This window comes from Oryza glaberrima, chromosome 2, assembly GCF_000147395.1.
Source record: "Oryza glaberrima chromosome 2, OglaRS2, whole genome shotgun sequence".
Classification (NCBI taxonomy): domain Eukaryota; kingdom Viridiplantae; phylum Streptophyta; class Magnoliopsida; order Poales; family Poaceae; genus Oryza; species Oryza glaberrima.
This window is the reverse complement of record NC_068327.1, coordinates 21,034,518-21,059,404: the sequence shown is the minus strand read 5'-3', so window position 1 is coordinate 21,059,404 and position 24,887 is coordinate 21,034,518. Positions and strand designations below refer to the sequence as shown.

Sequence of the window (24,887 nt, the reverse complement as noted above, 5' to 3'; positions counted from 1 at the left end):
GCACGTGCATGTCTGTGTCGTTTCCTACGGAAAGAAAACAAAAGTGGGTTGGAAGGCCCGGAACAGTCGCCGTGGGCCGAAACGCGCGCGAGTTAGCTAGCTAGCGCGTCTGCGCTAATTAGCAAACCTGGAGGTATAATGCTCCCTCGCTATCTTTTAATTGATGAGCTGTCAATATAAATAAAATAGACAAATCTATCTTAGATCAAGTTTATAAGTATAAGCTAGTATTATAACCAACATATATAATAGATTAGCTACAAGGTAGCTTTTTTTTTTCCTTCTCTCCTATCTTTCTCTTACTTATGCATCCAATATATTTATCTTGGAGCATGTGTAGAGCTAGGTTTTGCATGAGAGTCAACATCCTAATTCCTTTTGATTGTCTTTCTCCTCAAAGTAAACTTATACCCCGTCAGGTTTATAATTCACGTTTTAGACAATAACATGGTCTCCAAAATATATCTTTGACTATATTTTTTAATATTATAATACAATAAATATTTTTTTTACTTTTGTTATATATATATATAGTGCCTTTAAACTAAATATTTTTAAATTTATTGTTAGTCAAAGTTATAAAAAATTATCTAAACCTTGTCCAATTTTAAGAAGAGATTAGCTAGTTTATAGCCCACTATTTTTTTTTGCTGCTATTAAACTTGCTCTTAAATTTATTGTGGTGGGTTTACTTTATGGCTTAATACCTTGTTTGACTTCAATGGCTTTCAATATAAAAACGGGCCATTATGGTCTTGGCCTCTTGAGTCTTTTAAAAATTAGTTTACAGCAACGCATTGTGTTCCTTTGTTTCGTTGGTTGTTTCGTTAAGGACTTACATGTATATATACTCCCTCCGTCCCATTTTTATTTTAAGTGCAGCAATGATTTTTTTTGTTCAACTTTGATCGTCCGTCTTCATGTTCAACTTTGATTGTTTGTCTTATTAGTATTTTTATTGTTATTAGATGATAAATATGAATAATACTTATGAAAGGGCATGTAGCATAGTGGTTGCAGTGACTTGAGTAGCACCCAAGGTCCTAAGTTCAAATCTCCGTATGAGCGAATTTCAGATTGGGTTATTTGAGAGCTAATTGCCTGTTCAATAGGCTAAGTTCCTATTAAAAAAAGACTGCATATATCCGGTTGGATATAGAGGCCGGGTAAAAAAACCCTTCTCTAAAAAAATATGAATAATACTTTATGTTTTTAATTTTTTTTAAAAAAATCAAATAAGACGAACGATTAAAGTTGGGCAGGAAAAATCATTGCTGCACTTAAAATGGAACGGTAGGCTAAGTTCCTATTAAAAAAAGACTGCATATATCCGGTTGGATATAGAGGCCGGGTAAAAAAACCCTTCTCTAAAAAAAATATGAATAATACTTTATGTTTTTAATTTTTTTAAAAAAAATCAAATAAGACGAACGATTAAAGTTGGGCAGGAAAAATCATTGCTGCACTTAAAATGGAACGGATGGAGTATTTATTATGACACAGAGCGGTTCACACAATTATTGTTTTTGGACTACATTGTTCAAATTTTTTTACTAAAACATTTTTTTAACTTTTTTACTTTATTTATTTGTATCTTTAAATATCCATCACATGAATTAATTATCTAGTAATTTCAGCTATCTTATCCAGGGCTTAAGCCCTAGGTAGATTATTTAGGGTATTATGATTGGAATCAATAAATATCTGTCGTAGAAAGAAAAAACTGATTCGTCTTCCTTCTATCCCCTCCTTCCAACGTGTGCAGTGCATCCATACGTCAAAGTAACCACTAATTTTAATGTTTTGTCCTCAATTATCCTTCCAATCCCTTCCTAATTATATGGGTATGCTCTGTAATAATGTATGGGCTTCCGGTCTATATATCCCTATTTGTATTAGGTATGACCCATCATAATTAACGTACAAACATGTAACTAGTGTAATAAAAAAAAATCTTGTATGATGGCTCATCTTCGGTCAATTATTTCATAGAACAAATCCAAATTACTAGTGTGAAATTATATTATAGGATTTCTTATCGATTAAGGATGCTGTAGCTGCTGCATGCTGCCATATGGTCCAGAGGAAGGGGCAACAAGTCTCCGATGTATAGTCCTGATTGATTCCCATTTTCCCCTTCCACCGCGTGTGCATTTTCCGCGAATCCGCTCGCTAATCAACAAGAAATTAAACCGAATCCAACAAGGTGCTAGTTGCGTAGATATATTACAGTACATACTAGTTTTAAGGCTGGATTTGAGGGAGAGGGGATTAATAAGATTGGGAAGATACGTACGAGATAAGCCATTAGCACATGATTAATTGAGTATTAACTATTTTAAATTTTAAAAATGGACTAATATGATTTTTTAAAGCAACTTTCATATAGAAATTTTTTTGTAAAAATACATCGTTTAGTAATTTGGGAAGCATGCGCGCGGAAAACAATTGACAAATCTCCTCAATCTCTCCCCAATCGCCTTTGAAAGAAAGCAGCCTCAGCCTACTAGGCAGCTCGATTGATCGCAATCCGTTTCATTTGCTAGTAGTCTTCAGACTTCACTAGCCTAGTCAATCGTTGAACCCAATAATATCTTCTTCTCCTTCCACAAGTGGGTTGGTCCATGAATCGATTTATAGGTTAAATAAGTGGCTATATCTTCTTCTTCTTAATTCATTTCACATGCATGGATTAGATGATCAAAGATATGGATAACTCGATCGATTGCGCCATCGATCAATCCGGTAGAAACTTTGAATTATCTGTTTTGCGCCAAGTTGCTATTAAAATTTAAAATGCATGTTTCACTTCCGTCAGTTGCCCCGGCTTATTACTGTGTATATGGTCTTGTTTGGATCCTTCGGGCTATTAAATAGCCATCCAGAATCTTGCTATTTAGAAGTATTAAACGTAGATTACTGACAAAATCAATTCCATAACCCCTAGTCTATTTTGCGAGACGAATCTAACAATGTATATTAATCTATGATTAGCGACCGCTAATCATAGATTAATATACATCGTTAGATTCGTCTCACAAAATAGCCTAGGGGTTATGGAATGGGTTTTGTCAGTAATCTACGTTTAATACTCCTAAATAGCAAGATTCTATAGGGCTATTTAATAGCATGAAGCATCCAAACAGGGCCTATGTGCAACTCCGTCCACTAATTGGCTTATTACTGTGTAAAAGTCAAAAGTTATGCTTTATCTATTTTAAATTACTTATTATTCTAAATTTATCTTAAACCAAACATATTTCTCTTCAACCACTATTTTAAAAATCCATGTAGTTTAACAACATATTAATTATATTATGAAAATATTTCTTATGGTGGTATCTTATAATGTTAATTAAGCTAGTTATATGAGTTTATATAAACCAATGATCAAATAATGCTTGACTTAGGATAAACCTAAAGTGATAAGTAATTTTTTTAAACAATAGTACTTCTATTATCCAAACAATATATTTCACCATCTGTGCTGTCACCCAAAGCTAATAAATAAGCTCCTACATACTCATATATATTTACAAGCTCAGCTTCAGATAGATTTCTTGATAGTAATAATCGGTGTAGTCCTCGATCGATGCCTTCTGAATGCTCACATGCATGGGCAGAAAAGGAAGATAACAAAAACAAAGGGAATAATTAATAATAATCACAACAAGGTGATGTTAGAGATGATAAGCTAGAAAAATAATTCAAACAAGGACCGTAGACACTCTAACCAACTCCAATAACATTCAACCTTAATTAGCTGCTTTATTAAAAAGGACAATTAGTCCTTTCAAAAAAAAAAGGGACAATTAGCAGGAGGCTAGCTAGCTGCACACCTGCATGAAGAGATGGTGACCCACGTTTTTGCAATTAGCTAGCTAGTGTCCCAGTGGATATATGGATCGTAGCACGAAGCCCTCGAGATGCTTCTTAATTTCTTCTCTCTCTAGATCTCTTTTTGGGCGAGCGACCATGTGTATGTGTACTTTTGCTGTGATGTGGTCGATCAAGTCAATGTTTAAAACCACTAGAATCTAATTAATATGAATTCGATGGCAAAAACGTGTTCTTGCGGTTGCTAATCTATCGATGCATGCAGACAAGCATTTTACATGGTTTGAGACCTAACAGCAAAGCTGACCCTGAACTGATCGATTAATTACTGCACGAGGTACCCACATGGTGATCTGGATTTCTTTAATTTGGAACGCAAGAATTTTGTAGGTATTTCATATTAATCAGTTCAAATTTTGTAAAATGTTTTTAAAATTCCTCCAATTTAATGGAGTACTAAATCTCGACGAAAAAAATGGAAAGGTATATATACGTACTTAACACCGTATTTGGACTCTTAGATATGTGACATATATATCTCTTGCTGAATATCTTTGGGTTAATTAGATTTGTACCATTATAATTTTGGCTTTATGAAATTATAATAGCACATCTTTAATTTAAATATAAGTAATATACTCCATTTGTTTCAAAGTATAGCAAGTTAGCAACCTAAGATTATATGAGACACCACCACCACCACCTAGTAGTATTAGTACTACGTACTCCCTCCGTCCTATAAAAAATCAATCTAGAATATAGCGTGTCCAGTTTCGTTGTAATAGGAAATGTCTCATCCAATGCTAGATTGGTTTTTTATGGGACGGAGGGAGTATCTAGATAGGATAGGAGTACTTGTCTTAATACGTTGTACTACGTGGTGTCTCATCATAATCTAGGTTGTTATATTATGAGACCAAGGGAGTATTTCAAAACCGTAAATTATAATAACATGTCTGAAATAGATAAATAATGGTACATTTCAAAGAACTAAAGATTATAATGACATGATCTAATTAACCTGATATATTTTGGGCTCCAAAAAAAAAGTCTGCTATGTCATTTTCATATACTGAAAACTACTTTTTTTTTGTGAGAAATGAAAAACTACACTTTAATCTATGGATAAGGCTAACTTGAATTGACTGTATCTGTCAAAAGCTGTTGGGTATTCACAGAGTTGTACGTAATACTTAAAAAAATATATACTATCTTCGCTTTAAATATATAATATTGTTTTTTTATATACGTCAAACTATTTATCTTATTAAAAAAACTACGCAAGTATCATTTATTTCATTTTGATATGTTTTGTCATGAAAGGTACTTTAAGTATGCATGACTTATTTTTCTATATATATTTATGCTAAATTTTTAATAAGCCGAATTGTCGAACGTTACTATCATTGTATATTTGAAACAAAGTTAGTATTCTTTTTTTAAGGAAAAATATCATTCAAATCCCTCTCAACATTAAATCCACGTTTCATCTTCGACGGCAGTATACGTGCCGTGTGTCGTGGTCTCTGCTGTCAGCTCACGCTACGCTGATCAAATGGGACCTGCACAGCACGGTACGCAGATAATCCTATTTCCTGTACACTTGTACGTCCATCTCACCATCTGAAATCTGTCTCCTATCATGTGGAAATTAACAAGAGAACAACAAGAAGAAAGCGAAGTCATGTTACTACCAGACGTAGCCTAGCTACTACCCAAGATATAATGCCACATATCCCTGATTTTCTTTTTTTGAAATCACATATCCCTGAATTGAATAACAATGCAGTGGCGCACGTATAACTGTCACACATTTTATTCCAGTTCTTTAATTAAAAAAACAACAAAAACAATGGCATATAATTGATTAAGAGTGCGCACGATACGGCTTACGGATTATAAGATTATCCCGCGTGCACTTTCTAAACTGTTTAAGTGGTACGATTTCTCTAACAACTTTCTTTATCAACATTTTATATAATACTTTTTTTAAAAAAAAACTTGTCAAATTTGTAACTTTAATTACATTCGGTGTTGAATAATTGTCATAAAATCAAAATAACATAAAAAGATACTCCCTCTGTCCCAGAAAACATGAAGCTGCCATTTGTTGAAATTCCCAATTCAGACGGGGGGTTGTTTGTTGAACACAATGAATTATAAGCTGCTACGCTGAGCTGCTGACCCAGCTACTTGGTTCCAAGGACAAGGAGCGTGTCCAAAGCTCTCTTCGCCGTCGCAACAGTTTTTTGATCGCTTCTGCTGCACCTAGTAATTAATTAAATTTCCCCGCTATAATTTGTCCTAATTAACCCGTCAGTCCACTTCTCCTTCTTCTTCCTCCACCAACGCCAACGCGCTTGGTCAATCTCTCACTCCGCTATAAAAATTTCTCTCTCCCCGCACTCTGTACGCGGCGGCGTGCACGTTCTCCTCCACAGTTTTGAGTTTCACATTCTCGCGGGAAGAAGAAGAAGTAGTAGGTGAGTCTGCGGCGGCCATGGCCGGAGGGGGAGGGAAGGCGGCGGCGGCGGGCGGCGAAGCGCCGGCGATAACGCTGGAGCACACGCCGACGTGGATCGTCTCCGCCGTCTGCTTCGTCATCGTCATCATCTCGCTGCTCTTCGAGCGCCTGCTCCACCGCCTGGGCAAGGTATATATACGTCGCTGCTCTTCGTCGTACGTAGCTAGTGTGTTCGAGCTAATGCGGCCATGGCGATCGATCCGACACGAGCTAATAAATAATCTCTGTCTCCGTCTCTGAGCAGAGGTTGAAGAAGAGCCGCAAGAAGCCGCTCTACGAGGGACTCCTCAAGGTCAAAGAAGGTGAGCTCAAAACTAATCTCATCATCTCCATGAGAAAAGAAAACAAGAATTGTCTAGCAAGCGAATTAAGGATGAAATCGACTGAAAATTAACCGCGGCTGATGTGTGCAGAGCTGATGCTGCTGGGGTTCATCTCGCTGCTGCTGAACGTGTTCCAGGGGCTGACGCAGAAGATATGCGTGAAGGCGAGCGTCATGGACCACCTGCAGCCGTGCAAGCTCGACTTCAGCGGCGCCAAGACGGCCAAGACCACCGCGCACTTGGCCGCCGCCGGCGTGAGGAGGCTCCTCGCCGGAGGAGGGGCCAAGTCTGACTACTGCGAGAAAAAGGTACTAGTAGTAGTTAGGACTATTTAATTTGATTTGCCTTTAATTTGTTTGACTCTCATCATGCCGCTTTCCTAGAAATGCCACAAATTAATTAACTCGAAACTGTTGAGACTTACACAAATCAGCGAATGGATAAAATTTTCTTCTCTTTTTCTTTTTCGTTCAAGTACAATATCCGAACAAATTATCATGAAGAATGGGTAAACGGTAAACGAGGGAGGGTTGCATCTATACATCGTGTCCAGCGTTTCAAGTTCATTAACCAAACACAAGGAACGAGGACTGGAGGTGTCCTTTTTTACTCTATTGTTTGTAGGACGCCGAGCTGTGCACAATATTGTTGTTACAACTTAGAACAAGTACCATGGTGCATCCATCATACATATTGTTATTTTTTTTAATTAGTACTCTCTCCTTCTCAAAATGATCATATATATATATATATATATATATATATATATATATATATATATATATATATATATATATATATATATATATATGTTTATGCACCAAGACCAAGGATAATTTAAATCACATCAATCAAGACATCATACACACATTCTCTCACAATGCATGCATCGATTAAAACATCCTACCAATTAGTACACTTTAGCATTCACACATTCTCCCATGTTGCATTAATTAAATTCTGATGAAATCCGTGTCCATGCGGTTATATGATGATTAATTTGAGAAGTTTTGAATTGTATTTTATAATGATGAATTTGGGAATGAGGGAGTACCAAGTTTATGTAGTTATGCTTCTTTTACTTTGTGTTCCATTGTATAAAATGAAAGCAAACCACAACACATTTCAATATGCTACTCCCCTCTCATCTTAGTAACACACTATCATGCTGCATTTTGTTGTGCTTATCTTCTATCTATTTTGCACATTCATGTTACCTTCTTGCCGAAACTAATTATTACTATATTACACAGGGTTTAGTTCCAATACTTTCAGTTGAAGCCATTCATCAATTACACATATTTATCTTCGTATTAGCGGTCTCCCATGTGGTTCTAAGTGCTGTTACAGTTCTTCTAGGAATCGCACAGGTATTGGAAATCAAGTTATACTTACATCTTTTTGTTAATAGGTGTCATGCTTTTGCTAAACATTTTGTGCATTATCATCTAGACAAGGAAATGGCAACATTGGGAGAACAAGATCCAAGCAAGTGATGAAAATGGTATGATGAAAGAACATTCTCCATTGGGCAAGTAAAGATCGATCCATTACCATTTGCTTACAGATGGATTATTGGAATGAAACTTTCAGGTCCCCAAATGATCAAACATGTGCAAGAATTCCCATTTATCAAAAATCATTTTAAAGGACACGGCAAAAGGTGGAAAACATTTGGTTGGCTGGTAAGATTTTTTTTTAAATGCCAATACTAATTAATGGACAACTTAGTATACAATACAAATTTTTGGTGTATGAATCACTAACATACAATTCACAAAAACAATATTAAAAACTTAGAAGTAGATTTTTAGAAATAGTTTGATATGTATTATTGTGTGAATTGTGATAGAGAACAAACTAATTTATTTTCCATCATATAGCGCTCGTTCTTAAAACAATTCTATGGGTCGGTTACTGAGGAGGACTATGTAACCATGCGGCTTGGCTTCATTATGGTAATTCGAACTTTTACGTTTGAAAAGTGGGATATCAAATTTGTTTCTTTAGGCATATTGTCTTACATCAGTAATTTTTTTTATATAATAGAAACATTGCAGGGGCAATCCTAAATTCAACTTTTACAAATACATGATTAGAGCACTGGAGGATGATTTCAAGAAAGTTGTAGGCATTAGGTAAGTAACTAATGGATAAAGATTTAGGTTGCACACAAGTACTAGTTATTTATAATCCTTCGATAGAATTTTATGTAGAAACTAATTAACATATATGCTAATTAAATGCAGTTGGTACCTTTGGGCTATGTTGATAATATTCTTGCTGCTTAATGTTCAAGGTATGGTTTCTACACAAAACTTTTCAAACTCAGGCATCTTCTTTTGTTCTGTCATGGCTCAAACCATTGATCTTTTACATTTGTGTAAAACACTAGTCAAGCTTCTTTATGTAATTTGCTCAATTCTTTTATGCTTTAAATATTTGTACTATGTGAAAAAACTGACAATATTCTTTTGTTACATATGGATATGTCTAGGATGGTATGTCTATATCTGGATATCGGCAGTCCCATTTGTTGTAAGTACAACATTTATTATAACAATTCATCCGCACATTAACATTTATGTTATCCCTAGATTAAATGCAAGCATTCCTACGAATTATGTTGCTACCTATGTTTAGTAGAAATATTGATTATAGGCATACATATGATTTTCCATGTTTACAAAGCAGGATTGTTTTAGTAAAAATAAACATTAGATTTGTTTTTTTTTTCAGATGCTACTTGTGGTTGGGACTAAATTGGAGCACATTATTACTGAGCTAGCCCATCAGGTTGCTGAAAAACATACAGCGATTGAAGGGGAGCTCGTAGTATCCCCATCAGATGAGCTATTTTGGTTCCACCGACCAAAAATAGTCCTCTTGTTGATCCACATTGTCTTGTTCCAAAATGCATTTGAAATTGCATTTTTCTTCTGGCTTCTGGTAAGAACAACATAAAATGACTCAAAGTTTTAGGGAAATATCTTGGCAAATGAATTCCATGCATAAAACATATCCTTAGATGTCCATTGCTAGCTTGTAAAAATATTAACTATTTTTATTAAATAATAGTAAACATTTACATGATTAATAGCATAGTACGCAAGCTAATTACATGTCTAATACAATTTGCACAAAATTCCACTCGTTCAAAATTTCAAATTTTAGCTGTTTGAAAACTATCACATGATACTTTATATTTGATTCAAATTTATAAAATTTGTGAATCCTACGTTTATTTAGCCTACTATCTTTTTTTTATCAAGTGTGTGAGGTGAGGTGAGATGAAATCTAAAAATCTGTCAACACATTCAGGTTACATATGGATTCAAATCATGCATTATGGGAAATAAAGGATATGTTATTGCTCGATTGGTCATAAGGTAAGAAAAAAAAATAACTATCCTAGTAGGATGTGCAACATTTAGTTTCATTGATGTGTACAATATGCCATCGATATCCTATCAATAGGTGGGCTAATGCCCACATGCCATCCTCACAAAGAGTGGCATATTGTGGGTATAGATGAAACTTATTGCCATATTTAGATTTTGTTCTAGGAAAATCATTTTTTTTTCATTTGGAAAACTCACAATTGTTTCTATGCTTTCAGTGTCATCAGTCAACTTCTATGCGGCTACAGCACCCTCCCTCTCTACGCTATTGTCTCTCATGTGAGTTTTTTAAGAAACATATTTTGATAATATGATTAGATTCTTCAATTAGTAGATTAAATGTTAAAACTAATTTTCCTAGAAAGTAAACTATTTCTCTTGATGGACATGAAAGCTGGTAATGAAACATTAATAAACTATATCAATGATATAAATTGTCCTTTTCAAATTGTGATCTTCTCACATATTAATGACATCATATCCTTTACACGATATTTATCTAGCTATTTTTCTTAATGTTTCATGGTACTAATTTCTTTTGTCCAACTTGAAGATGGGAACTTCATTCAAAAAAGTAATATTTGATGAGAATGTGGCCGAAGGACTTGCCAATTGGGCTCAAAATGCTAGAAGGCGTAATGCAAGAGCAGCAAGAACACAAAATGTTGGTGACTCACCGGTTGACGAATCGAATGTTGGTGAAGTTCAAATGACAAGCCCACCAACAAAGTCAGTTCAGCAAGGGACTGCAAGACTAATCTAAGCATATTGATGACAATGCCAATACTAACATTTTTGCTAGTTGTTTTTTCTTTCTTTCGGTGGGAATTATGATAAGTATGTCAATTTCCACATTAGTTTTCATGTTGTTTGTAAATGATTTTGCTTATGCATGTATGTTATTCCACGATCTATTATAAATGATAATACCTATCTAAAATGACTATTAACTTGGAAACAACTCATAAACATTGTACTACATGAACTATTGAGGCCAATGTTGAGTCCAAAATGATTCTAACAGACATTGTTCTATAACTCGGGTATACCAAAATTTCTGCAACCTCTCTAATAGAATTGAACAATGTATAGTTTAACAACAAAAAGGATACTAGAAATTTAAATTTATATCATATACATCTATTCATCAGCCAAATTTCTCTGGTTAACTGGGAGTAGGAGCTCTGTTGGTAGAAGAAAGATGAAATGAGTAAACTAGTACTCCCTCCGTCCCAAAATAAGTGTAGTTTTATACTGTTCATATCCAACATTTGATCGTTTCGTCTTATTTGAAATTTTTTTATGATTAGTATTTTTGTTGTTATTAGATGATAATAAAACATGAATAATACTTTATGTATGACTAATTTTTTTAAAAAAAAATTTATAAATTTTTTAAATAAAACGAACAATCAAACGTTGGACACGGATATCCACGGCTACACTTATTTTAGGACAGACGTAGTAGTTGGGTATAAGCATCTCAGAAAGAAACGATCGCATCCGAATGTACTGCCGCGTCTCCGCAACCCACTTGGCCACCGCCGCCGTACGATTCCCGTGGAAATCGACCAGGGCCGTCCGATCTCTCTCTCTCTCTCGCTGCAGAATTGGAGATCGTCTCGTCTCCCCTCCTCCCTCTCCCTCGCGTGCGTCGTCTTCTTCTTCCTCCGCTCGCCGCACGTGCGGCGCACCCACCCAACCCTCCTCCCCCTCCTCCTCCGTTTCTCCCCCAAAATCCGAGCCAAATCCTTTCCCCGATTCCACGCGGCGGCGGCGGCGGCGGCGGCCCGGGATTCCACTTCACCCGCGGTCCTGCCCGGCCGCCGATTCCCCGGGTCGCGCCGGCACCGGCGCCTCCGCCCGTCGTCTCGACGGCGGCGAGCGCGGTGAGGCGCGGTTTTGGAACGCCCAGGTGAAGGGTCTTGATCCATCCAATAGTGCATAGTCCTGAGTTTTTTTATTCTTGTTAATCATCTGAAAATCTTAAGAGGGTTGTTAGGTTGAGCTTCTACTTTTAAAGGAATTTTAGATTGAATTTAGTTTCCACATATTGAGATTATTAGGATATTCGATCTGGAGGTAGATATTTATTTATTGCTTGAATTCATAAGAGCCCCTTGTAAAGGCCGAGTAGGAATCCGTAAATTTTCTGAGTTAAAAAGGTTGGGTTCCTAGTTGAGAGTTGGTCTTTCGAGTTTCTTTTCTTATTAAAACTCTTCTGGAAATACAAATTTTCAAGTTTTCGTACCTGTGGGGATATCATCTCTTGGTTGGCTGTTGCTTCGTCGGTATCCGTGTGGTCTGATGATCTTACCAAATACCAAATGCAACATTTGATCTCATATGGTGACCCCCCACAAATTGCTTGTCAATCGGATTTTGATTTATCTGTAGCTCTAATCCTTGAAATCTTTTTGTTCGTATTTCCAGCCTCCACTAGAAGTTTATTAGTTTTATGGTTATATGTGATGTGCAGTAAACGCTAAATTTTGGATCCTTTTGTCCCCCTGTTTAGCATCTTGGATTAAGTGATTCTTCAAGCTAATAGATTGGTTGTTAAATCGGTGTTTTTCTGCTTGATCTTTAGGGAGTATCCGAATATTCTTGCTAGGACATAATATAATGGTTTGATTGGAGAAGCAAATTAGAAAATGGTAGAGCATGGCAAGCAACTAGCTATCCCTGCAAAGGTGATGCCTTTGGACAATGCAGTGTTCACTGAAGTAGAAGCTGATGAACTTAGCTGCCATGGCACTCCGGCACACTGTGCAGAGCATGGCCAGGCTAGCCTTGTGCTCAAGGATGACCAGGAATGCAGTGCCAGCCATGTTCATGGCAATGGCCCTGTTGAAGAATCAAATGGTTGCATGCCAAACCGGAGGATAGATGAGCATGGACAGATTGATTTTGGGCATTCGCTGCAGTTGGTTTTGTTCTCGCGGCAGTGGGGTCTCGCTGAAAGCCTTGTTGCTCTAGCAGACCATCAGTTAATGCTGGATTATGGTTTGTCCGTTGCTCTTGATGCCATTTGGTTCTTGCGGACGGAGCAGGATCTTCAAGGTCTCAACCATCTGATAGGTAAGATTGTAGAATCAGGGGCGAAGGATTTTGCCAGGGCAATCCTCAGGACTTCATTGCTCGCATCTTGTGTCGTTGCCTGCCAAAGCAAGGCGCTTACTTTAGGTGATAGCAAGGAAATCATAGCTCAGAGGTAACCACAAATTGCATACTGTTTCTTCCACGATATTCTGTTTACCATCATTGTTGATGTTAGTTCTTTTGGTTTTCAAATTTAGATTACATGATCGTCTACAAGATTGTCCTGGTGGTGAACGTTTACAAATTGAGGCAGGTGCCAAAGTGCAGAAGTTTATAGAATGGGCATTGCAGTGCATTCATCTGCATCGTTGTTCTGAAGATACAGAGTGTTACAAAGCAAACTGCAGCACTCACCAAGAGGTACAGTTCCATCTATCAGCGTTTAAAGCCTTCTTGGACATAGCTGGTGACAATCTCAGTGGCAAGATTTTCACTGAGGCATTCGATGCGGCCTGCTTCCCACTTACACTATTCTCAACTTTATTTGAACCTGGATGGTCTTCTGGGAGTTCAGCAGTTGCCATACAAGGGCTTTTGTCATTGCTGGTGGAAGGAGGTGCTGAGAATGTAAATCAGTGTTTTCTAGAAGCTTCACGTTTTGGAAGTACTGAGCTTGTACGCATTCTGCTAAAGGTAATTGCAATTGTTTGTATTGTTTTCGGTGATCTGAAGACTTAAAACTGTTTTATTTCATATTGCGGTAAATGAGCACATTAGTGGCATTTTATTTTTGCTATTCTAGAAGCCCTTGGTTTGCAATTGTGGCCAACATATCCATCTATGCACTAGTGTTTTCTAATTCTGGTCTCTCGTTACAGTGGGAAATATATCCGAGCATTCAAACTAGTGCGCTTTTACCATGGGCAAATAGTTGGAGATAATATTTTTTGTTCATTGTATTTAGACATGATTATAGTGCCACTGCAAATATTGGGTCAGTTATTTACTTCTTTTGTATGACATTGGAAAGTCCCCAGGTCCCTGAAACGTTGCCACATACTCCCTCCATTCCAAATTGATCTATATATTTCATAGGTACACCAAGACCAAAAAAAGCTAATAACTCTCTTATACTATATTTACTCTAGCAACAAACTTGATGCATGCACCATCCCCACTATTTCCTAGCCAATAGCAAATCAAGATATTGCATGTGGGTTATAAATACTTATGTGCATGGATGCATGCATCAATGTCCATTTACTCCAATGCACAAATAACGAATAGACCTAATGAATAAACACAAATATGTAGATCATTTAGGAATAACCTCAAAAAAACTATATGTAGATCAATTTGGAATGGAGGAAGTAATAAGCATTATCATAACTCATATATGCTACTAACGCAATGCTTTGCCCTGTTATGCTAGTGCTGTCAGTTTGTCAAACTATCATTGACTCTTCTCTCTTATCTATTATACCCCATGATGGCATCATTAATATGGGTACCTTGTTGTTGATTCCTCCCTTGCATTCGCTGCTTGCACATAGAGATATTCAATAAGAATAAGCAATCAAATCGGGGCAACAATTTTGGTACGACTTTAGCTAGATTTTGGAAGGTAGCTGGATTTTTATGAACAAAAAGATTATGATGCATTTGTTGGATTATCGAATTTTTGTAGGATCTTGACATCTATGTTTCTATCAAAAAAGCTGTATCTGTGGTTGTGCTGTTCTTTGCTCTTCAGTACTGATTATATTATAGCAGAATATACTTTCTTACTATCTGCTTTATTATATAGTCCTTGGCATGTGTGAATAAGAATTTTTGTAGAAGCATGGTATGCAACTATATAACTTTTGCCTATTTTTTGCAGATTGCTCATCAGAACAGCTTGGCTGTCGATGTCGATCTTGCTCTAGTCTATGCTTCTCACTACTGCAAATTTGAAACGATGGCATGCTTGGTGGATGAAGGGCATGCCACATCTTTCCTTTGTCCCTTAGTAAAAGCTTCTGAGCGTGGTTGCTTGCAGGTTGTCCAGTGGTTTGTCAACCGGCATGTTTCAGACATTGAGATGTGCCTTGCTGTAACAACCGCTGCCTCTTGTGGCCACTTCGCAGTTGCCACCTACCTGCTTGCGCATATCCCCCGGCATGTCCTCGAAGCCCTCAGCCCACAGATTCTCAAAGCTGCGAGGGGACAGGGTAGTGGGTCTTTTGAAGGTGTTTCCTTCCTTCTCCGTTCAAACTTCCTCAACGATGCCGCCGCTACGTATGCAGTTGCAGACAGCATTGCGACCACGAGTACGATGGATATTCCCCAAGACCTGGTTGATTTTCTGAAAGAGCAGTGGTCTCAGGCCGCATTTGCTGAAGGAGTAGAGGCTGGGGAAGATCATTTTGTGAACATCACCAGGGTTCTGAGGAGAGGGGCGTCTCCGATCCGCCTGCATGACCTCCCGGAGCCCATGGCACTCGCTATCGCGTACCTGCCACTGTACCGGGCATGCGCGAGTGCAAGAGGGCAGCTGCTGCCGCAGAGACTGAGGGGGGAACTGGTCGAGGCGGTTGGCCGGCTCGGCGTTCCGGTCAACATGGAAAACAACAGGAGAGATTTCCTGGCGGTTTTGGAGCATTACTTCCCATCATTCATAACTGGAGCTTGAGAAACCTCATGGAATTTTACCCAGAACCCAAATGGTTTAGCTGTTGACACAGTAGAATGGAGCCAAATGAGCCTTCACTGTGTTAGTTCACTATGTCAGAGAGAGGAGTTTGTTGTCGAGATTGTATAGAGCATTTTGCGGTTGCGATGTGAGAAGACATAAATGCTTGGAAACTTTTTTTTTTGTTTTTTTTTTGTTGCTGTCATAGGTCAGCGTTGGCACTACAACTGCACCATAAAATGTGATGGTATGTTTTTCAGTTGCTTGTGATGGTATACTGTCATTTCTCCACAACTGTATATAGAACAGGACCCTTTGTTTTCCTGTAATGCACGGTATGCGCAACTTTGGCATTACGTAAAGGAATTGTTGGCTGAAACATGCCTGAAACCGAGGGAAAAAGATAGATATGTCCCTCAACTCAAACCCCCACTGCACTACGTGTTTCTTTTATATTGTTTCTATTATATGTTTCCTTCTTTTTAAAAAAATAAAAATGAATCCGTGTTTCTTTTATATTGTTTCTATTATATGTTTCCTTCTTTTATATTGGTATAATTCAAAACTAAACTACAACCAAACGGAGTGTCGAATGCTTGTGTGAATTTTGAAACAATTAAATGTACACAGTTCTGGTTAAGGTTCGTACAGGATTCAACTAAGCATCACACTAAAACAAACAATGATGAAACAACTATACAAAAAAAGAGTAGACGAGAATCCGAGTCCATAATTAAGAGCCCAGGGCCTCAAGGAAGCGTCCTCCAAACAGGAGCTGCTAAGCCCATTTTTCAGATCCTTAAAACAGCAGCAGCAGCAACACCAATGGAGCTTTGTTAGACCAGCAGTTAGGATGTTTGCTAGTCCTCGAGCTCAACAAGCTGAGCTCTTCTCTCGGCAGCTTTCTTCCTGACAAAGATGCCCCAGCGCATAGCTGCCTTGATCTTGAGCCACCCGACGACGGCTTTCCCAGGTGGGCGGGCACGGTCATCCCCAAAGTTGAAGTTGGGGGGAGTTGATGGCATGTAGTTAGGAAATGCGAAGCCGTCTTCCGTCAGGTTGGTTGACGCGCCACCCATGCTCAAAATCCGCAACATCTGTTGCATCTCTTCGTTCTCCAATATCTCGTGGCTCCGCATCCTGATCTCCTCCATCAGGTAGTCGTCAACCCCACTCCGGTTCTCCTGCGGTTGCGACCAGTCATCGAAAGGATTCAAGCCGGTGGGATGCATGGACTGGCCACCTAGTGCTGAGAATTCAAAATTTTGCTGATGTTGTTGCTGTGGTGGTCCCAATGCCAGCATATTGGAGCCCCTAGAAACTTGATTCTGCAGTGCGGAACCATTGAACTGGCTTTCAGGTGTCAGTGAACTCCGCTCATATTGTGTAGTGACGTTTGCAGGTATGCTTTGAGAATTGACTGCATATCGTCCTGCCTGATTTCCATTGTATGCACTTCTAGATCCATCTGCTGAAAAGACCAAAGGAATTCAGTAGCGCAATGTATTAGTAATGGCAATAATATGTTCACAGATAATCTGACCTGAACATGATCAGAAGCATCAACATGTTTCCAAATGCATACATCAATTCCAACCAACAATGGCTGAGTTCCAATAAGTAAAACAAAAGTATTGAATGGTAGTAGTTAAAGCAGTTTGTAGTCATGACGTACGGCCGTACGCACATCTTCCAGTGCTGCTACAGTTTGTCATGTTCCAGTTTTAGCATTCTCAATGGGCCTACTGCCCTACTCTGCATGTGCTTGTCATAATTGCATAGACCACTTTCTACCCATCTTTCTATTCTCACTAGGAAGATTGCAGTGAATTAGTGATTATGAAATTTGAAGACAAGAGAGTGACTCCAGATGAGATGGATAATTCCATATAAATAAATTAAGTAGGAGCTCAGCAACATTACGTTCCAGGGATGGGTCAGCGAGCATATGGATAAAAAGACAAACCGAAATCACTTGGCTCGCATTAGGTAAGATAAATAGAGCCCAACATAACAAAGAAAATGTAGCTGCTAAACAAAAACATAACAGGGAACATAGTAACAGCAGAGACCACCATAAAAATTGTCAACATACATAGATGTACCGGGATTTTGAGCTGAACATCATATTACCTTCACTTGTAGTGCCTGTAGAAGTTTGCCCTGCTTTTGCTGGTTGAGACAATTGTTTGTGTGTGTTGGATGAATCATAGGAAACAGGGCTGTTTGTTGCTGCTGCAGCCGTGTCACTTCTTGTTGTGACAGATTTCTTTTTCTGCTTGAAGCTCAGGAGTGCCTTGCCATCATATTCTACAACATGCATCCAATCCTCATATGCTTTCTTAACCAATCCATCTGCATAGATCTGCAATAGAGTTCAGCCAGGTTATGCACTCAATAGGGTATTTATATTTTCAGCTCTTGGGTACACAACAGTTGAATTCAAAAGAAACATATCGGTGTCAGGAAGACATTTCCTTCAAGAGGCACATAATTTATAACAAATTGCATATTCTATTGTGGCAACCACTGGAAACGTGATATCAAAAACTAGTTATGAAGCACCACAGATTTATGTATATTACTATAGGGCTCTGAATGCAAGGTGAACATGCAGGACGCAGACCTGTGCATTGATACATTACTGCCAACAGCACAGCAACATAAGTTTACAGTGTCATGTGGCAACATGCCTAATATGCCAAAAATCAGCTATACAACACTTCAAAATTATAAATTTATAAGATACTGCATTTTTAACTTTAAAACAAAGAAAGAGATAAGTAAGATGCCAACCTTCTGGTTGTCAGTGAGATTTTCTGCTGAAATGAACTGGTCGTCAGCAATCAAACCAGTGAACTCATAGATGTTATTGAATATTGCACCGACATTTCTTGAGTCAATAGCATAATATACATAGTGCTTTCCACTTAAGACACAAGTCTTTGCATGCTCAACAAGGCTTTCCCACATCTTATTTGACATTCCACTGCCAAGAATCTAAAAGAAAAAAAGAGGTATTTGATCATCAATTAAACTACATTAATTACAACCTATTAACAACAATTGTAGAACTTACACTCCGTAACCTCTGCTGATCCTTGACAAGAAGCTGGAGAAAATCTTCAACTGTATAAATCCCACTTGCATTTAACTTCTTGTGGAATGCACCATCCTTGCCAATCTTTTCTAATCTCCAAACATCATCCTTTAGGGTAGGTGGATAGTGCTTTTTGTACACTGCAAGATACAATAGAAATATGGTTAACGAGTAACATTCAAATCATCTAGCAGTATGAGTAAAACAATAACGCATTGCAAACATACATTCCCCTCTGTGATCCTTAACAGTAAAAGCTTCTGTCTTCGCCTCCCTAACACGAATACCTTCAAAAGACCCTGGGGCAACCCTCAGCCCAAGCCTGAATTTTCTGCTTCTTATCCAGCTGGAGTTGTCAGTGAAAATAAGCTCCCCTATGGTTCCAACACCTTCTTTAAGGGTCACCTGAAGGTCACCTGTCAAAAGAGGTCTCTTCCCTTCACGCTCCTTGACAATGTGACTCTCAAACTCCTCTTCCGTCCAATCCTCATCTTCCTCGTTGTTGAAGTCACCCTCAAGCACAAGAACATCCAGTTTTGCACACGATTCAGGCCCTGAAGTAACAGCAACCCCAGTGTTCGCATCTAGCAGAACAACATGTATTGCTGCCCCCTGCTCACCTTCTACTTTTCCACCAGTAAACAGTGGTAGAGATAATCTAGTTGTAAATTTAAGCTGAAGATTTCTCCCATCAGGTCCTTCAATTCTTTTTGGAGAGGACCTGTTTCCAATAGGTATAATGTTACTGTATTAAGTTTTTCGTTGTGCTCAAACCATAACTGTAGAAAAAACTGAAATTCACATAGACACATCCAAAAGTATCACCACAACAAGCAAGTTTTACAGTGATCTTGTACCTTCCCTGAATTCTGGCAGGACCCAACTTGGCTAAAGCACGCTCTACCTCTTCGCTTACCTATTCCAGAATATAATGAATTAGATTGATCAACAAAGAAATAATGTTTGATCTCTATAGAAAAGAAATGTCTAACATCCAATGCTATGAGTTCTTTTACTCACAACTCTACGAAGAATTGGCTCCAGTGATGAACAAAGCTTCTGCAAACTATCCACCTTAAGAGCTTCCACAATGACACTGCAATATGTGTCATTTGTTAAGTGAGCAACCTCTAAATCGAGCAACTAAGATACAAACATATTTTTGCAATTTCAAGGATATACACAAAAAAAATTTAGCGTCTGTTATAGTTTTTTTTCCCCAAATCCCAACCACTCAGCAATCATTACATTTACTCTTTTAGTATCTTACATGGTTGTGAGATCATTGCCTTTTAATTCAACAAAATGTTGATGGTTAACCTTGGAAAATTTTGCATAGCATTTCTGAGGCAGCCTGCACTCACTCCTACCATATAAAGATTTCACATTTTTCAAGTTCTAATTCAGCATACCAAACAAATGGATTAGGACAGATCAACAATAGATCATGGCAGCAATATGACAGATACAGACTAATTGAACTTCAAGATGGCTCAATGCAACAAAATTGTAGTTCGTTAATGCCATTTTATGATACAAATAACCCATGGCTACATCTATGTTCTCTTGATTTTGGGAGAAATTATATCTACAACCCCAATGCCTCATACAGTGCTTAGCATCAGTTGTAAAAATAAGTTAGGCCAAGACACTTTAATGCATATGGAGCTTAAAGGTGCCCAAACGAAATCGGAAAATTGCCATCGTGTATCACATAACAAAGAGTCAGAGACACGAATGCAGGGAGCTGAAAGTTTTTGCTATCAGTTGGGGCAGTGACACAAACCGAGCACTCAAGCCCCAAGCCCCACCCAACGGTATGGACCACAGTACTACCCTGAGTACGCTGACACACTCTTTTAGCTCCCATTAGTGAGTGCATGTGTTCTCACAGAATCATTTGAGTTGGGGTTCCAAGTACACACTTAACCTGCTGAGCTAATGAAAGGATTAAGCTTAATTCAAGAGCTCTATTTGATGTTAAGCTGGTGGGATGGGAGGTTTCACAACAGCATTTAACATTCCGACCGTAGTCCGAATGGAGAATGGAGCAAAGCAAAGTGCCCAAAATTCCCTCCCAATTGTAGCCGCCTACAGCCTAACCCACCAACCCCTACCCAACCACCACATCCAAGCAAAAGCTGCTACCGGATCACACACCACCACCACCTTATAGTAGTATCATAGTATCACCTTGCGAGAGCGGGCACGCGAGGCCGCTTGGCCGCATGGTCGTCGTCGTCGCCGCCGCCGCCGCCGGTGGGGTCGAGCACACGCTTCGAGCCCGACCTCTGCAGGCTCCTCCCCTGCCGCTGCATCGCCCCTAAACCCTAACCCTAACCCTACCCTCCCCCTCCGTCTCCTCCTCCTCCTCCTCCGCCGCCGCTCCTCAGATCTGCGCCACAAATCCAGGTCAAAAAAAATCCCCAAAAAAAATGAACGCCACACACACCACCAAAAAAAATAAAAAATAAAAAAATCACAGCACAACAGAGAGCGACCCGCGCGCGCGTCACCGAGCCGGAGAGACGACGACGAACCAGCGCAAGCCGGAGACGCCGCCGCGGAGGAGATCTGCGCCGCCGCCGCCGCGATCGGTGCGACGATGCGAGTGTGTGCGCGCGCGCGAGAGTGAGCGCCTCCTCCTCCGCCTCGCTCCTTGTGCAGCGCTTTGTTTACGACTCCTCGTTGTGTTTTGTTTACTGTACCAGTACTTGTCGCGCGCTACCCTCGCTCACCTCACCCTACGCGAGCCCAGCGCACCGCGCGCCCGCTGACATGTGGGTCCCACGGACGTGGGGCCCGGTGGTCAGTGGCGGGCGAGACGGCGCGGGTCGGCGAGGAGAAAAAAAATGGGATGGCGGCTACGAGGGGAAAAGGTTCCGGACCATATATGATGGGATATTTTCTTTTTATTTTTCTCCTCGTCGTCGTGTACTGCCGCTCGTCATGGGCCTCTCGCTGGTCGGTGGGCCACCCCGCCGCTGCCGGCCCACCTGTCGTGGGGGGGACAGCTGGCGGATACCCCGACGTGGCTGACAGGTGGGCCAGGTGAGGGTGGTGGCCCCACCGCTCGGAGGGGATTGGGTTGGTGACAAAAGTAGTAGGCATACAGGTGGCAGCGGGGACTGTAGCTAGTCAAGGTGGCAGGGGGGATCTTCTGCGGGCGTGGGGATTAGCGCTCCACGTCGGCGTGATTTGCGATTGGTTGGTGTGGACTCGTGAGGAGAAGGAGATAGGAGAGCGAGAGCGAGAGCGCCCGTGTGTCTATGTCACGCTGGCCGTGTTGTGGGGCAGAGCAATTGATTTTAAAGCAAATTTGATGTTTAGATTGTGGCATGGTTGATAGGATTTGGATTTTTTTTTTTTTTTTGGGCATCGGTCAGTAACCTAGAGTATCTGGTCGAAATCTAGATTACAAAGATCATATAACCTATCGAATTCTCGATGAAGTTAGGGTAGAAAAAAAACTATTAGCATGTGATTAATTAAGTTCTAATTTATTACAAGCTTGAAAAATGGATTTATCTGATATTCTAAAACAACTTCAATATAGAAAGTTTTTAAACAAAATATTTAGTAGCTTGAAAAACGTGCTAACGGAAACAAAGGTAAAATATGTATTTTAATCAGAACAGGAATCTTTTTAGTCATGATCCTCTTATATCATATGCTTGTTAACTTCATTTTAAGATTCAAATTTTTTATTGCATTCTATTTTTTTCAGTAATAGGTTTTAAATCATTAATAACAACGATATAAAAGTTTTTATCTACAGATTAATTTTGGTTTCTTTCTATGACTTATCAGCTATAAACTATAGCTCAAACGATCAAAGCTTTAAATACCGCTATCCATCGTCAAACTGATGCTATAATGGACTTCCCTATCTTTATCCCCAAGGTCGAATGCTACCTCCTCTACTTGCAAAGTTCATCAGAGCTAGTGGAGGTAGTTTTTTTTTCTTAACAAATTCAGAGGGAGGTAGTTGAGCTCAAATTGTGGAGGGGGTCTAAACTCTGAAGGTCATAAGTTTGAAAGATCTTTTTACTATTTTTGTCAAATACTCTCTCCTTTCCAAATTGATCATCATATAAAAAAAATCCAAAATTTCTCAAATTGATCATCATATAACCACATGGATACGGATTTTATCGAAACACAATTAATGTAGCAAGGAAGAATGTGTGCATGTTAAGGGAGTAATCGGCATAGTGTTTTAATCAATGCATGCATTATGGGAGAATGTGCACATAGTGTTTTTGATCGATGCGATACAAATCATCCTTGGTCTTGGCGCATAAACATATATGATTATCAATTTGGGATGGAGGGAGTATTGTTTAGCAAATCCGTAACATAAATTTGGTTTGTCAAAGAACATGAATGATAAATGTGTGTTGCTATCATGGGGAAGGCCACAAAGTTTTGATTGGTATATGATGGGTGTAGCGCCTAAAAGGGGAGTTGAGATGCTTGACATTATGACACATGGTGATATGGATTTGTTGGCCCAAGCAACCACCCCACGGGACATGCTTCTGTTCGATAGTAAGGTTTCCCAGCCCGTCTACTTCGTTTTCCGCGCGCACGCTTTTCAAACTACTAAACGGTATGTTTTTCTAAAAAAAAAATTTTATATAAAATTTGCTTAAAAAATTATATTGATCCATTTTTTTAAAAAAATTAGCAAATATTTAATTAATCACATGCTAATGGACCGCTCCATTTTCCGTGTCGGAGGGTTGGTTCCCAACCCAGGGGAACGAACGCAAGTGGCACTCCAAAAGAGGACATGCAAATCTGCTAAAGAGAAAGCACCCATACCTATGCCTGGATTTCTATTGGTAATATAGATTCATCCAGTCCCAGATAAGATACTGTGGCATATGTTTGCTTAAGAATTTCTGCCATACAGTCACTGCAAATCCACAACCGCTTCTAGTCTGTACTTTGCACATATTCAAAATGTGCTCCAGAATCAGAATAAAAATAATTAGCCGGGCAATTTTATCTTAACTTTTTGTAGAGATGCGAACAACAGGATGAATGATTGGTGCAAAATAAATGATACAGTAGCAGTAATGTGCAGAGATACACGAACCAAAGCTGTCAAGCAGCGATTGCCACAAAGTTCACAGCCAAGCGCGCCACAGCTGCAAAATACACAAGAAAACCGTCAGTTGCCTCAGACATGTTTTACTTTTACACACAAGCTGATAAGCACAACCCATAAAGCAGACAAAAGGCACCACCTATTCGCACAGAAGGTGACAAGAGAAAATCGATAGGGAAGATCAGCAGGAGCAAAAGCTCATTTCTTGCATTTGGACCGTAGACCACCCAGAGCATAAAATTCAATGCCCCAAAACCAGACATATATATAAAAGAAAAACTGTTACTAGAAAATGCTGAAATCAATCTAGCTAGGACAAAAAAAAATGCGGTGCAGAAATAGCATGTTGAGAAGCCATTCAGGACAGTGCACTGATTCCAGTTGTACCAAGATACTATTGCATAAACAAGTTCACTAGATAAGAAAGATTGGGAAACTTTAACTGACCTCCTTTTGTGTTCAAATTAGGTGGCATATATGCCACAAATCTTTGAGCCCATGTAGCAAAAAATAGTTACTCTAGACATGTGAATCTGGATGGAATCATGTGGTGCTAGTAAACTAGTAGTACCTCCATGTCTGCAAGCACAACTTGCCTGAAAGGGTATAGCAGGATAAGAGCATCTTACTGTCAAAGAAACCACAGGTGCTGCAGTTTCAATCTATGTAGGCTTCCATGTTCTGATACAATATGTGAGAAACTTCATCTCAGAACAACTTTGGGACCGCATACAGAAGACAAGCAACTTTTAAATTGATCTGATTGCAAAGAGTGCTGCAACAATCATCTGAATGCTCCGATCTTGCACTCATCAAGTACTGCGAAAATTCCATTCTTAACATGCGCATCATTTTTCTGGTGATAAAGAA

General features: G+C 39.1%; 3 protein-coding genes across 5 annotated transcripts; 2 read left to right on the top strand and 1 right to left on the bottom strand.

Moving 5' to 3' along the window:
- Positions 1–6,069: 6,069 nt before the first annotated feature.
- LOC127761459 (MLO-like protein 1) lies at positions 6,070–11,035 on the top strand. The gene is made up of 14 exons (XM_052285751.1): positions 6,070–6,490; positions 6,606–6,663; positions 6,775–6,992; positions 7,938–8,054; positions 8,137–8,188; positions 8,278–8,369; positions 8,568–8,642; positions 8,734–8,822; positions 8,934–8,983; positions 9,182–9,222; positions 9,424–9,633; positions 10,006–10,073; positions 10,304–10,364; positions 10,639–11,035. Exons 1-14 carry the CDS (start codon positions 6,338–6,340, stop codon positions 10,846–10,848), a joined length of 1,494 nt encoding a protein of 497 aa, XP_052141711.1. The 5' UTR covers positions 6,070–6,337; the 3' UTR covers positions 10,849–11,035.
- Positions 11,036–11,776: 741 nt separating this feature from the next.
- On the top strand, positions 11,777–16,060 carry LOC127764164 (ankyrin repeat protein SKIP35-like). Its single transcript, XM_052289001.1, has 4 exons — positions 11,777–12,000; positions 12,676–13,299; positions 13,385–13,820; positions 15,010–16,060. Exons 2-4 carry the CDS (start codon positions 12,740–12,742, stop codon positions 15,799–15,801), a joined length of 1,788 nt encoding a protein of 595 aa, XP_052144961.1. The 5' UTR covers positions 11,777–12,000; positions 12,676–12,739; the 3' UTR covers positions 15,802–16,060.
- A 327-nt stretch (positions 16,061–16,387) lies between these two features.
- Positions 16,388–21,581, bottom strand: LOC127764163 (calmodulin-binding protein 60 D-like). 3 transcript variants are annotated; one of them, XM_052289000.1, is made up of 9 exons: positions 21,403–21,581; positions 21,095–21,296; positions 19,922–19,997; positions 19,759–19,817; positions 19,129–19,622; positions 18,881–19,041; positions 18,598–18,801; positions 17,935–18,166; positions 16,388–17,269 (listed from the first exon to the last, which is right to left on the bottom strand). In XM_052289000.1, the coding sequence occupies exons 2-9, from the start codon at positions 21,217–21,219 to the stop codon at positions 16,662–16,664; spliced, it is 1,959 nt and encodes a 652-aa protein (XP_052144960.1). In that variant the 5' UTR covers positions 21,220–21,296; positions 21,403–21,581; the 3' UTR covers positions 16,388–16,661. The 3 variants fall into 3 exon arrangements, with proteins under 3 accessions (XP_052144960.1, XP_052144958.1, XP_052144959.1); XM_052288998.1 differs by having other exon boundaries at positions 16,388–17,272; positions 21,403–21,580; XM_052288999.1 differs by having other exon boundaries at positions 16,388–17,272; positions 21,442–21,580.
- Between the last annotated feature and the right edge of the window lie 3,306 nt (positions 21,582–24,887).